At 50.2% G+C, this 13156-nt stretch overlaps 6 protein-coding genes across 6 annotated transcripts; 2 read left to right on the top strand and 4 right to left on the bottom strand.

Moving 5' to 3' along the window:
- Positions 1 to 679: 679 nt before the first annotated feature.
- Positions 680 to 3960, top strand: AKAW2_51230A (putative zinc metalloprotease; the record flags this gene model as incomplete). The annotated part of the gene is made up of 3 exons (XM_041691136.1): positions 680 to 1571; positions 1624 to 3695; positions 3757 to 3960. The coding sequence occupies 3 exons, from the start codon at positions 680 to 682 to the stop codon at positions 3958 to 3960; spliced, it is 3168 nt and encodes a 1055-aa protein (XP_041544651.1).
- A 919-nt stretch (positions 3961 to 4879) lies between these two features.
- Positions 4880 to 5672, bottom strand: AKAW2_51229S (mitochondrial 54S ribosomal protein bL34m; the record flags this gene model as incomplete). Its single annotated transcript, XM_041691135.1, has 2 exons — positions 4880 to 5240; positions 5410 to 5672. The coding sequence occupies 2 exons, from the start codon at positions 5670 to 5672 to the stop codon at positions 4880 to 4882; spliced, it is 624 nt and encodes a 207-aa protein (XP_041544650.1).
- A 202-nt stretch (positions 5673 to 5874) lies between these two features.
- AKAW2_51228A (uncharacterized protein) lies at positions 5875 to 6390 on the top strand (the record flags this gene model as incomplete). Its single annotated transcript, XM_041691133.1, has 1 exon — positions 5875 to 6390. The coding sequence occupies one exon, from the start codon at positions 5875 to 5877 to the stop codon at positions 6388 to 6390; it is 516 nt and encodes a 171-aa protein (XP_041544649.1).
- A 331-nt stretch (positions 6391 to 6721) lies between these two features.
- Positions 6722 to 8408, bottom strand: AKAW2_51227S (zinc metalloprotease; the record flags this gene model as incomplete). The annotated part of the gene is made up of 5 exons (XM_041691132.1): positions 6722 to 6954; positions 7019 to 7211; positions 7294 to 8040; positions 8105 to 8287; positions 8394 to 8408. The coding sequence occupies 5 exons, from the start codon at positions 8406 to 8408 to the stop codon at positions 6722 to 6724; spliced, it is 1371 nt and encodes a 456-aa protein (XP_041544648.1).
- Positions 8409 to 9136: 728 nt separating this feature from the next.
- Positions 9137 to 10827, bottom strand: GCD11 (translation initiation factor eIF2 subunit gamma; the record flags this gene model as incomplete). The annotated part of the gene is made up of 3 exons (XM_041691131.1): positions 9137 to 9167; positions 9252 to 10238; positions 10304 to 10827. The coding sequence occupies 3 exons, from the start codon at positions 10825 to 10827 to the stop codon at positions 9137 to 9139; spliced, it is 1542 nt and encodes a 513-aa protein (XP_041544647.1).
- A 615-nt stretch (positions 10828 to 11442) lies between these two features.
- On the bottom strand, positions 11443 to 13039 carry AKAW2_51225S (putative 60S ribosome biogenesis protein Mak11; the record flags this gene model as incomplete). The annotated part of the gene is made up of 2 exons (XM_041691130.1): positions 11443 to 12042; positions 12101 to 13039. The coding sequence occupies 2 exons, from the start codon at positions 13037 to 13039 to the stop codon at positions 11443 to 11445; spliced, it is 1539 nt and encodes a 512-aa protein (XP_041544646.1).
- Between the last annotated feature and the right edge of the window lie 117 nt (positions 13040 to 13156).

Here is a 13156-nt window from a genome sequence, read left to right as displayed (position 1 = left end):
CTTCAAACCTAGATCTCGGTTGTCTTTTCGTGAAGTGTCTGTTGGTGAGGTGAGCTTCTATCGGACCGGAACCTGAACTACTCCACTCTGAACCGTTACAGTTGGAGGGTAACCTTTCGTTCAGCGGCCAACTGTGTGACCTGAAAATTCCTGAAACAATCATAAGCGGCGTCAAGCAGAGCCCATCGTGTTGTCTCATTTACTATTGAGAAGCCTGATTCGGGCAAACGCTTCTCGATCCATGTGAGTCCATGCTAGTGCCAGCCCTGAACTCCATTGAATAAAAAAAAAAGCAAGAAAAGAGACTGCCCCTCCGTCGTTGTCTGTATTGAACATCCAATCCCTCAACTGGCAGCCTTGCATTGGCTGCCACAGTTTTGCGCAGTCATACAGCATGCTTCATGGTCTCCGTGATGTCGTATTATTACAATTTGCAATTCCCTTGTTCTTGCTACTGGTATTTCAGACATGGAATGGGTGCTTTTCCCGTTTCAGTTCCCCGCATCCCAAACCTCAAGCATTGCTAGCTTCTTTTTTGAAATGAATACAACTGTTATACTTGCTTCTTAGACATCTGCATTTCTGGTCTATGGAATACTAACAGTCTTCCAGATTATCATTACGGGGTGTGATCGCAGAATTTGGTTATAAATCACATTTCCAGAGACCATTGAGCAACATGTCATCTACCCAAAACAGCCATTTCAAGCTACTCCAAAAGTTTAAGCCGGAGTACTCGCCTAGCGAGTTTGCTCAGTATGAGTCGGAGAGAACAGGCATGAGGGTAGTGGTCATTGACCAAAAAGGACCCAAAGTCACAGGATATTTTGTTCTAGCCACTGAGATTCTCGATGACTCGGGTGCTCCTCATACATTGGAGCACTTGTGCTTCATGGGCTCTCGCAACTATAGATATAAGGGCTTCCTTGACAAGCTGGCAACACGTGTTTATTCGAGCACTAATGCCTGGACGGCCACAGATCACACGGCCTACACCTTGGACACAGCAGGCTGGGAAGGATTTGCTCAAATCTTACCCGTGTACCTAGAGCATGTTATAGCTCCAACACTGACAGATGAAGGGTGCTATACCGAAGTGCATCATATTGACGGCTCCGGTGACGACGCCGGAGTCGTCTACTCGGAGATGCAGGGTGTGCAGAATAATTCTGCAGAGTTAATCGATCTAACCGCTCGTCGATTGACTTACCCGCATGGTGTAGGCTTCCGCTACGAGACAGGCGGTATGATGGAGCAGCTCCGTGTACTCACCGCGGATCGTATCCGAGCGTTCCATCGTGAGATGTACCAGCCCAAGAACTTATGCCTGATTATCACAGGCGAAGTAGATCACCAAAACATGCTGGAGACCTTGGACAAATTTGAAGATACTATTCTAGATGTCATTCCCAGTCCTGATTCACCTTTCAAGAGACCGTGGGTAGATTCCAAGCAGGCGCCGCCATTGGAGAAGTCCATTGTCCAGACTGTGGAATTCCCGGAAGAAGATGAATCCTTTGGAGAGATAGAGATTAGATTCCTCGGTCCGGACTGTACCGATCCTGTTCAAAGTGAGTGTTTCGCCATTCCCCTCATTTCGAAGTGATACTTACACTGTAACAGCTGGGGCTGTTAATGTTGCATTGTTGTATTTGGCCGGTTCATCTGCTTCCCTCTTGGACAACATCTTGGTTGAGAAGGAGCAGCTCGCCAGTGCTGTTTATTATGCTACCGAAGATCATCCCAGTATTGAGATCCGCTTCACTTTGACCAGTGTGGAGACAGAGAAACTGGCGAAGGTAGAGCAACGATTTTTCGAAGTGCTCAAGGATGCTATGGAGAAGGAATTGGATATGAGATATATCAAGGAGTGCATTGACCGGCAAAGGCGGACCTGGAAGTTCTCTACTGAAAGCTCCGCTTCTTCCTTTGCGGAGTACGTGATCTCGGATTTCCTTTTCGGAAAGAGGGACGGATCGACTATGCTTGATGTTGCGACCTTGCAAGAATATGACGTGTTGGAGAAGTGGAGTGAAGCACAATGGCGCACTTTCATCAAGACGTGGATTTCTGATGCCAACCATGTCACTATCCTGGGTGTCCCGTCCGTCAAAATGTCTGACGCACTGAAGAAGGAAGAAGAAGCTAGAGTCGCAGAGCAAAAGAAGCGCTTGGGTGAGGAAGGGCTGAAGAAGCTGGCCGACAAGCTGGAGAAAGCTAAAGCTGAAAATGACAAGGAGATCCCCAAGGAGATGCTGGAGAGGTTCCAAATTCCCGGGGTAGAGTCTATCCATTTCGTGGACACTACTACAGCCAGGTCCGGTGCAGCCCTGGATGCCGGACGCCCGTCCCACAAGGCGCAACAACTGGTGGATGCTGATGGATCCGACCTGCCCCTGTTCATCCATTTTGAGCATATCCCCAGTAGCTTCGTGCAGCTCTCCCTTCTCATTTCGGCGCAGGCCGTACCTGTGCAGCTTCGCCCATTGCTGTCTGTGTATACCGAGGCGTTTTTCAACCTGCCTGTCAACCGGAATGGGGAAACCATTGACTTTGAGCAGGTGGTTGTGGAATTGGAAAGGGACACAGTTGGCTACTCCATGGAAGGAGCCAGAAGCCTAGGAAACTCGGAGATGCTGCGGATCTCATTCCAGGTGGAGCTTGAGAAGTATCATACGGCGATTGCATGGATCCAGGAACTTTCCTGGAACTCGATTTTCGATGTCGAGCGACTCCGAGCGATTACCAGCCGACTGCTTTCCGATGTGCCCGATTCCAAGCGTAGTGGTGATGACATGCTCGCGGCTGTTCATGTGATGGTCCATTACGCGGCAGAGTCTATTGTTCGGGCTCGGAGCACCTTGGTGAAGGCGCGTTACCTGAAACGGATCAAGAAGCAACTGGCAGAAGAGCCGAAGTCTGTCGTTGCGCGGATGGAAGAGATCAGAGACGCGCTTTTCCGCTTCGAGAACATGCGAGTCTTGGTCATCGCTGACCTGGAGAAACTTCAAAACCCTGTGTCAGCATGGAAACCATTTGCTGAGCGTTTGGGTGCAGGTGCCCCTCTGCAGCCTATCACGGCCAGAAGACCGTTGCTCAGTGAGGCTGGTCAGAAGTTGGGCGGCAAGTCGTATGTGGTACCAATGCCGACGATTGATTCATCGTTCGCATATGCAACTGCACGGGGTCTGGATTCGTATGATGATCCAAGACTTCCTGCCTTGATGGTTGCAATCGCATACATGAATGCGGTCGAGGGACCCCTTTGGGTTGCGGTTCGAGGCAAGGGTTTGGCATATGGCACAAACTTCGCCTACAATATCGACACCGGATTCGTCAACTTTGACGTTTATCGCTCTCCCAACGCCCATAAAGCCTTCGACTCAAGCAAACAGATTGTTGAGGATCACCTCTCTGGTGCGATGCCGTTCGATCCTTTGATGCTAGAGGGCTCCATTAGCAGCATTGTTGTTAGCTTTGCGAATGAACAGTCGACCATTGGTGCCGCAGCCTCAGGCAGTTTCATTCGACAGGTGATTCGGCGCCTACCTAGCGACTACAAAGAGCGGGTGCTCAAGCAGGTGCGGGCCACTAGCGTTGATGACGTGAAGGGCGCTCTGAAGAGCATCATTCTGCCTTTGTTCAACCCATCCACGGCGAATATCGTGGTTACCTGCGCTACAGTGCTTGAGGAGGTTTGTTTTTTTTCCTGAAATCATCATATTCTCTTGTATCACTTACTAACTGTCGGCTTAGACCATCAAGGAAGGTCTCCAGGCATCGGGATTCACGCCAGCGGTGCAGCCACTCAAGGAATTCGAAGATGACTATGGACTGAAGGTCGGCGATGATGAGGACGAGGAGTCTGATGACGACGATGACAATGATGAGTACGAAACCGGATCTGAAGACGAAGACGACAGCGATGAAGACATGGAGGATGACGAAGATGATGAATGATGCAACCCACCCAACGACCACTAGACATGACAGGATATGTTTGAGCCCGTTCCTAGATAGCACCTAGATCAAAAGATCCGCTACCTCTTTGAGGGACACTGAAAGTCTGGGACAGATATGCCGACCCGTGTGATCTGTATTGTTAAAGATGTTTCCAACTGAGCAGACACGCAAATGATTTTTGAAGTTCCTGATATATTGTTCAACCTAAGTGCCAGTCAACAACCAGAGACTTGGACCTAAACTGAATGCTGTAGTTTATTGACACCTACCAGACCTTGGCAATGATATTTTGCCAGTACTTCACGAAGATGCTTTCGTTCCTCTCCATTCTCCTGGCCTGTTGTAGTAAGGAGTGCTGGCAGATGCTTTTGCGTTCAGTTCGACTACTAAAGATTACTTGGCCCTTAGTCTCATAGGTGACATGACCTGTTCTTCACTGCTTCAAGCAGTTTGTACCAAATGACTTCTATCTCTCGATCTTCGTGAGAGAAATATAGCTAACCTTAAGATGTTAGACCTACACCCTGACTCCACCACACTTCAAGTAAATAAACCAAACCACGTGACAATATGATATCTATGTATGAATATGTATATGGTACACATAGGACAACGTCCTATTGATGGTAGCTAGATAGAACCCCTAGACTCATACCACCCCCATCCCAGTACCGCAAAGGATACCCCCGGAACGCGAGCAAGGTCCGCTCGGCATATTCCAAGCTGAATCTCCTCATGCCATCCTACTCTGAGGGACACAGAGGACAAGACGCATCACCGAACTTCCCCACGAGTAAAGTAAATCCAGATACCGCAAAAATCAAAGAGCAAAAAACGTCATAGTACACAGCCCACATACATATGAGATTGAACAGAAACCAAGGAACCCATCACCACCAAACAATGCATTCCCAATCTACCAGCTCAGCGACTTTCGCCCCCTAGCCCTTCTCCTCAACAGAATCTTCCGTCCACCTCGCGAGCGCAACCGAGCCAAGAATCCGTGACGGCGCTTCTGCACCCTCCGCGAGGGGTTGTAGGTATCGCGCTTTCCGCCCAACGAGGCACTAGCGGAGAAGGAGCGGGTCTGTTGGTTTGCGAAGGAGTTTTTGGTGGAGAGCAGAGAGCGGATAGTAGTGGTGGAAGAAGAGGTAATGAGGCTCTGAGAGGGGAGATGTTGTTGAGGGAGGCGGAGCGAGGAGAGGGTCGTGGAGGAGAGGGCACGGAACGGTGTTGATAGAGAGGTTGCGGTGGATGTGAGCGGTGCGGAGGTGAGTCTAGTGAATCAACTCAAGTCAGACATTTCGTTCATCAATGCTATTAAGTGCCTAAGGTGCCAGAGCTTCCCCTGACGATTTGCCTGTCCCGATTGAGGAATCGGACCATATACAGAGCCCAGATGCGTGGTCTCATTGGATCCAGGGTGCCAGACTCGGACGGACGTACCTGGTTGCTGGGGCCGCAAAGGACCTGAAAGCGGTCGGCAGAGCCGTACACCGAAGGCAAAGCATATTGATGAGGAGTTTGAAGACGACGGTGAGGCGTAATTGGACGTCGCTGACGCGGAAACCTGGGGACGGCGATGGAGGGATGCGAGATGTTGTCCATGACGGCGGACTGAAAATTGAACTCCGGCGCCGCAGTGCACGGACCACCTCCGACTTTTTCTCTCCGCCGGACGATGCAAGAGCGCATCTACAGTTCTCCATATCTGCTCAATTGGTGCAATAAACGAGCAATAACGAAATAAACCGGTTCTACCTACTTTGACACAACTGAGTACGGAAGGTTGCTATTATTACTGGACGAATAACCCTTCTCGACATTTGGGGCACTACTCCGATTACGAACCTTTACATATACTTGAACACTTCTGCGACAAGTCGAGAAACAATATCACTATATACCACAATGGCCACCCAGGGTCCCTCTCCGCTACCCCCTACAACCATCCTCTCTTCCAAGCCTATCTCCCAGGCTGCCGCGCACGATTTCCTGGCTGCCTATCTCGATCGCGCCGCCACAGACCCCGCCCTCCAACCTAATGCCGGTATCAGCGAACATGGCCCGACCTCGCGCACCACGGCTGCGGCACCCAACCTCATTTTGCACAACCTGAAGCGCGTTCAGGCTGGTCTTGCTGGCGAAGTTCTGGGCAGGGACCTGGCTCTTGCGAAGCTCAGCGCTGGAGAGGATGGCAATGCGCAGCAGACAGAGGCTGGAAATGAGGGGTGGGAGGACCCGAAGAAGCTTCAAGAGGAGGTTGTTGCTGCCGATGATGATGACGATGTCCGGATGGATATGGATGCTGTTGAGACAGAGCAGAACGCCGAGACTGCTGCGGGTCTTGATAAAGAGGAAAGGAAGCGGAAGAAGAAGGAGCGCAGACTTGCAGAGAAGAGGGCAAAGGCCAAGTCGGACGCTTGAGTAGGAAATGAAAGCGAAAGAAAAGTTACTGTTTTGCGCGCAGGTTTTGCTATGGGTTGCATCAGCTTTGCTACGGGATTTGTTTTTCGGCTGTTTGTCTTGGATTTCCAAGATATATTAGACTTGTGCATATTGCATTGGCGCATTCAAGGCGAACTTAATTTATTGGAAGACGATTACGATTGGTTTATTATAACCGGTGATAAGAACTCAAAAATCCATTAACAATTGAATATGCCTTCAGAAGCCCCATATTCGGTGGGCCTCTCCCTTCAACCGGCCCTGTAACACCATACCAGAAAAAGAAAGGTGACACTAGAATGTGAACTTTTCACAGCTCGCGGTCAGCCGCCTTAACTGGTTTCTCACTATCCTCCTCCTTGAGAGCGGTAACCTTTCCACCCTTCCAACCGAGCGCCTTGAGTCTCTCGGAAAGAATAGGGTGAGAGTAGTGGTAGCTTGCGTACATCCAGTCAGCGTCCATGGTGCTCAAGTTCTGGATCTGCAGCTTGAGAAGGGATTGCGCCAGCTGCTCAGAATAACCGAGACCGACCGCAAAGGCATCTTGATGGTTTGATTAGTATCGTGCCATAATCACGGTTTTGAGTCAAGGTGCTTGAAGGCTTACCAGCTTCGAATTCGAACTTGCGACTGAGGATGTTCATCAGAAGCTTGACAACAGCATCCATCGGTGCGAGAGCATCCGAGAACAAGAGGAATCCGATCATGATGGGCTGTTGGCTATAGAAGCCGAACGACTGATACAAAGACTTGTTGCTCACGAATGCGGAGAAGAGCGCAAAAATGTAGAACATGTGGAACTAGTATAGGTCAGCCTGTCGTTATACTATTTCGACCACTCATAAGGAAGTGGTTGGTCAGCTTTGTGACCCAGGAACATACCTGAGCAATACCGAAAAGCTTTGTGGTGTGGCTGAGACTCCAATGACCCAGTTCATGGCTCAGGACTGCAACAACCTCCTCAGGCTCACTCTTCTCGATCAAAGTGTCGTAGATGACGATGTGCTTTTTCCAAGGGAGGCCATAGAAGTAGGCGTTGCTGTGTGCGCTCCGCTTGCTGCCGTCAATAACATGCAGCTCTTGAAGAGGGAACTTAAGCTTCTTAGCGAGGTTTTCGACACCGGTCTTGATGGCACCAGGCTCAAGGGGCGACAATTTGTTGAACAAGGGCAGGATAACAATAGGGTAGATGGTGATAGCGAAGATCTGGAGGAAGACACCAAAGAGCCACAAGTAGTAGAAGAAGGAGTTGCCGGTCTTCTGGATGATCTTGAGAACTGCGCTAATAATGGGTGTTCCAAGTACGATACCAAGCATCTGTCCCTTGAGCAAGTCCGTAACCCAGAGACTGAAAGTCTGCTTGTTGAAACCAAACTTCTCCTCGAGGACGAAGGTATTGTAGTACGAGATGGGAAGAGAAAGAACCGTGCTGATCAGGTTGAATCCGAAGACAAATAGCAGCGTCTGCGAGATTTCACCTTGGAACCGAGAAGGAAAGTATTGTGCCAACAGGAGACCGCTGACTCCCCAAAGCTTGGGGAGAATGTCGCCATAGATGAAAGCAAGATTCTGAATTTGACCGTAAAGACCTGCAACAAGACCGAATTTGGCTTTGGCGCGACCGTAAGACTAATGAGCCCGGAATCATCTGATCAGTATGATGTGGTTGCTGAGTTCATGTAGAGATGCTTACCTGACTCTGATCGAAAACCTTCTGGGAAACCTCGCCCGCCAATACTTGCGGGGGCTTGGTCCGTTGCAGTACTTTGTACTGACGGAGAGACAGAAAGCCCTCCAAAAGAAATTGGCCTAGAGAAAATCCGACGAGGACATTCTTCCAGGGGATGAATGGGCGGTCGAGGAAACGCGCCAGTTGCTGTAACGGCCACGGATGACCCAAGTTAGCTGGAGCTTCAAGCTTAGAAGGTAAGACCAGATGAACTTCTAGTATGGTGATAAAGAGGTCTGTATGGGAACTTTACCTCGAGGATATACATTGCGACACCGGCAGCACAACAGCAGCCTGAAATTGAGCCTGCTGTGATGTGGCCTTTTGGTTGCGGACAAAGCAATGAATGGGGGAGTAAGAGAATAGTTAAAAGAGGAGCTGGTCCGCGCCTTAGTCAACCGCCGCCGTAGCCTCGGAGGCAAGGCCGCAGCAGAACAAAAACTCCTTCATTCAGCTCCCCATTTATGCTTGTTTTCAATAGCGGCGTATTGGACATCAAAGAAATTCTGACTTTTATTTCGTTGCGTTCATCATTCCCCTATACAGCATCTACATAGAGCCATGCAAGCCGGACCGAATAATAAGAATGAACAAAAAAAGAAAAAAATTGTAAGAAATATTTTCCACAAGCGTCGTAACACACGTCAAAGAAGTGGTCTGCGCAACTCCAGCCATGCCACCTGATCTTCTAAAATGCCTTCCCATCCTGCTGCTTGCCCGACCTCCTCGATCCTGCGAACGTTTCAACTGGTTATCGTGGAGGATACTCACGATCTCCTGTTCTTCGCAATCATCAGCAGGTGGAATAGGCGACGATTAGGCTCCCTGTGGTCTCTAATCAGGGAGTTAACTGACACCCCCTTTCGCTACTGCAAACCATTCTACTTCATTCGTGACTTGACCCTGCCAAGACTTGGTGTCAGAGACTCTTTGACGTCCCCACCAGCCGTAATCTGGTGGATACAAGCCTGGCCATCCAAGCGGGCAATAACTTCTTTAGTTCAGGATGGGCTCAAGGGTGTTACCACTATGCTCAAAGTTAGTATCACGTCATTCTCGCAGAGCAGGGAAGAAATCTTGGAGAGTATAAGGGGCGGAGCTTTAGACTTACGCGACAATGTTGGCCCAACCGATCAGACGCCAGTGCTTCTCAATTCTCCGACTGATGGCAATCTTCTCTCCAACCTCGGTACAAGCAGGGCTGGTCAAGCTGAGCTTGGCGGCATCAGCCTTAACACCAACGACCTTAGCACCGGTAGCCGTAGAACCAATGTTAACCATGAGAACTTCGTTCTTAGTAAGTTTGGCAACCTTGGCCTGCTTGCCATCGGCGGTCTTGACACCGAGCAGACGACGAAGCAAGAAGTAGTTAACTTCCAGCTCGGTGTAGATAGCGGGAAGGCGTCCACGGTGACCAAGGACGAAACCAACGAGACGATCAGCACGGCACAGAGTAGGATCCACGCGAGTACCGACACCAATCAAACCACCAGGGACGGCAAACTTAAGGTCGTTGTGCTCGGCAAAGAGGGACATGACCCGAGAGAAGATGGGACGGCACTGAATCTTGCCATTCTCGTCCTTGGTGACCAAACCGGGGCGAATCTCAATCTCGTCGTTCTGCTTCAAAACACCAGTCAAGATGGAACCACCGGCAACACCACCCTTCAGCTCCTCAATCTCGGCACCGGGCTTGTTCACATCGAAGGAACGAATGACGATCATGTGAGGGGAAGCGGTGAAATCGCGGACCGGGACCGGGATGTGCGAAACCAGGTATTCGTTGACAGCATCAATGTTGTACTTAAGCTGTGCAGAGATGGGAATGATCGGAGAGCCATCGGCGACGGTACCACGGATGAACTTCAGAATCGACTGGTAATGTTGCAGGGCACCATCCTCTCTCATCAAGTCCACCTTGTTCTGCAGAATGATAATGTGGCTGAGCTTCATAATTTCGATGGCGGCCAAGTGCTCCGAAGTCTGAGGTTGAGGGCAAGTTTCGTTTCCGGCAATAAGGAGAAGGGCAGCGTCCATGACGGCGGCACCAGACAACATAGTACTCATCAGAATATCGTGACCGGGGCAGTCGACGAAACTAATTTCGATCTCTGAGTTAGCATAGAATAACTTGACTACACAGGATTCTGAGGTTCAACGTACGACACATGTCTCAACAGTCTGTAGCGGCCACTGCAGCCATCCCTCTCACAAGGCGGGTCGACTTCCTTCTCACTCTTGAAGCTCTTGAAGCATGTCGGCCTAGGGCACTCGGGGTTGTCGCACTTGTAGATCTTCGCGTTGGCATAACCCAGCTTGATCGTAATGTTTCGCTCCAGCTCGTTCTTGAAACGGACAGTCTGGACCTCGGAGATAGCCTTAACGACCGTCGACTTGCCGTGAGCGACGTGACCGATGGTGCCAATGTTGATTGTGGCTTGGCGCGCAATAATTTCGGGGGTCAAAGGAGTCAGCGTGGACAGGTCCAGAGTCTCCGGATTCGGCTGCTCGGGCAGCTCTGGCCGCTTGGGCTGGGGAGGAGGAACCGCCTTCTTCATCGCAGACTTCAGAGGCTTGGACTCCTGGTCGAGGGGCTCTTGCTCTTCGATGTCATCGTGACCGTTCGCATCGAGCATGGGGGATCCAGGCTGGGACTCGTCGTCAGAGAAGTCGCCGTTGGCAGCCATAATTGCTAGTGAAATCGAGAGACAACAGCGGTTCTAGAAAAGGGGGGTGATGGGGGGTGGAGAGGGCGAGGGGCGAGGGTCGTGTTGTCTGATGAAAATTGCTGCTTGAGGACGGAGGCGATATGATACGGTTCGGCCAGTGGGGTTGTGATTTGTGCAGTGGAGAGCGAGTGGGCGGTGGGCGGCGGCAGGATTTATACTGACTCACCTCTTTGCCAAAAATGAACCTCACTTCCTCAGTCGATCGACTCGCACCTACTTGAATAAATACTGAAAGATATTCACCGTCTGTATTGATGCCCATGCTTATACTTGTCGAACTGAAGTGGAATGGCTCAATGAGAATACGAATTTGTCGACTTGCGTGACCAATATGGCATACAGGGGCTCGTACAGACGTCAAAAGCGACTAACCACGAAGCAGTGAAGGGTCCAGAAGTTTGTATGGGACGTCGGTAATGTGACCATTCATAATGTAGGGAGAGTTGTGGGGGAGCGATACGGAAAGCACCTCTAGATAATGGAAGACTGCAATGGTATGATTTTACACATCCGTTTGCCTATCAACAAGGGTTGGGTATATACAGTAAGACAATCATCAAATAGGCGGTAAACCTATTCTTCATCGCTCTCTTCGCTGGAGGATTCATCCTGGCTCACTTCCTCATCATAGTCCTCTTCCGAATCCTCTAGCGTCGAAGGATCTTCAGGAGCCAGCATCACAAATGCTTTGAGACAGGTGATTCGGTTGCCTGTGCCATAGGCATTCAAGAACTTACCAACCTGGATGACTTTCTTCTCCGTCTCGGCGGACTTCTTTTTGGTACCTTTTGTATCCTTCTTGACCAGATCGGCTCCTTGCAGCAGCCAAACACGGACCAAGCCCTCACTATTTCCCGTTATTACCAGAAGGTTATCCTTTCCAGCAACTCTTTGACCATTAAGATCAAGGACCTCGAAGTCCTTCACTCTTCCGGGGAAGCCTGCTGCTCTACCGCCAAGCTGAGCAACAGCTTCCGCATAGGGGATGGGCGAATCATCCTCCTCTGTCGCCTCTTGAACCTGCTTAGTAGAGTAGAAAATGACCCTACCATCTTCCGTCGAGACAGCAAGCAATTCGTCGCTGTCGTCGGAAGAAGGCGTTGGGTTGACATACTTCATCTGGTGAAGCTTACTCCGGGGGCTGGGGAAAACCCTGCAAATGGGAGTGGAGTCCTGTATACTATGTTAAGGAATGGCCCTTGCAATGGGGGATATGCAACATCAAACTTACAATGCCGAAGACAACTGCACCCCACTCGAATGCCACAGCAAACTCATCACCCTTCGAGTTCCATACTATCTTCCTTCCTTCTCCAGTGCTCCATTTGCCCTCCTTGACGCTTTGCAAAATCTCTCGGTTGAAGTTCAACACGCCCGCCTTTTTCCCTGTAACAAGGTTCCAGAGCCTCATGCACTTTTCTCCCTTGCCCACACTCAGCATCAGTTTCATACTAGGATGGACAGCGATATCATTGACACCGGACGGGGTGCCTCCCGGGGGTGCTGTGTCACCGCTTGGCCTACCCTGAACTTTCGGACGAGGGGCCTTGATGGTGGATACAACGGAGAAATCCCGAGTTCTAGTAACAGAGATTGTATTATCCTCAGAACCAACGAGGATCTTTGATCGGGAGGGAAATTCCAAGGCCGAAATCGGAGCGGAGTGATGCATCAATGTGCCCAGCTCGCGGTTCTTGGGATTCTCAAGGATTTTGTTGCCCGCGAGAGTCGGTACGGTGGGATATAAGTCATTCACTGCAACAGGAGCAGCAGACAGAGAGTAAAGATTAACACGCTCATCCGTAGCACCAGTGGCTAGGATGACTTGAGCGTTTTCTGTTGCATCAGCCTTCGGCAATGGTGACAAGGCGAGACAGCGAATGGCAGATGTATGAGCCTCAAACAGGAAAGTATCCACAAATTGTACAAGATTGGACTTATCACCATCTTCATCCGTATCCTTAGATGCAAAAGAGGTAGGTGAAACAGCAGCGGTGAAGCCGTGCAGAACCTTTTCGTAGGAACCGGTGATAATTTGCAGCGTGATTGACGGACCGTCAGCCGTTGAGGTGGAAGGGGCCTTTTCACTGTCTGTAGCCTTGACAACCTTGGCTGGCTGCGTAGAGGTCTGGCGGTCCTTGGCCGCCTCGTCTCTCTTTCTCTTTACCATGATTGTGGTCTGTTTAATAGAAAGAAATCGGTGTGGAATGTGTTTGCTTCTGCAGACTAACTATCAAAGACCATTCTATCTGAGCGGGCAACTTTTTTTTTCTGCCGGACGTTATCA

Source organism: Aspergillus luchuensis, chromosome 5, assembly GCF_016861625.1.
Source record: "Aspergillus luchuensis IFO 4308 DNA, chromosome 5, nearly complete sequence".
NCBI lineage: Eukaryota > Fungi > Ascomycota > Eurotiomycetes > Eurotiales > Aspergillaceae > Aspergillus > Aspergillus luchuensis.
The sequence above is the reverse complement of the archived record's forward strand: the minus strand, read 5'-3'. Positions and strand labels throughout refer to the sequence as shown.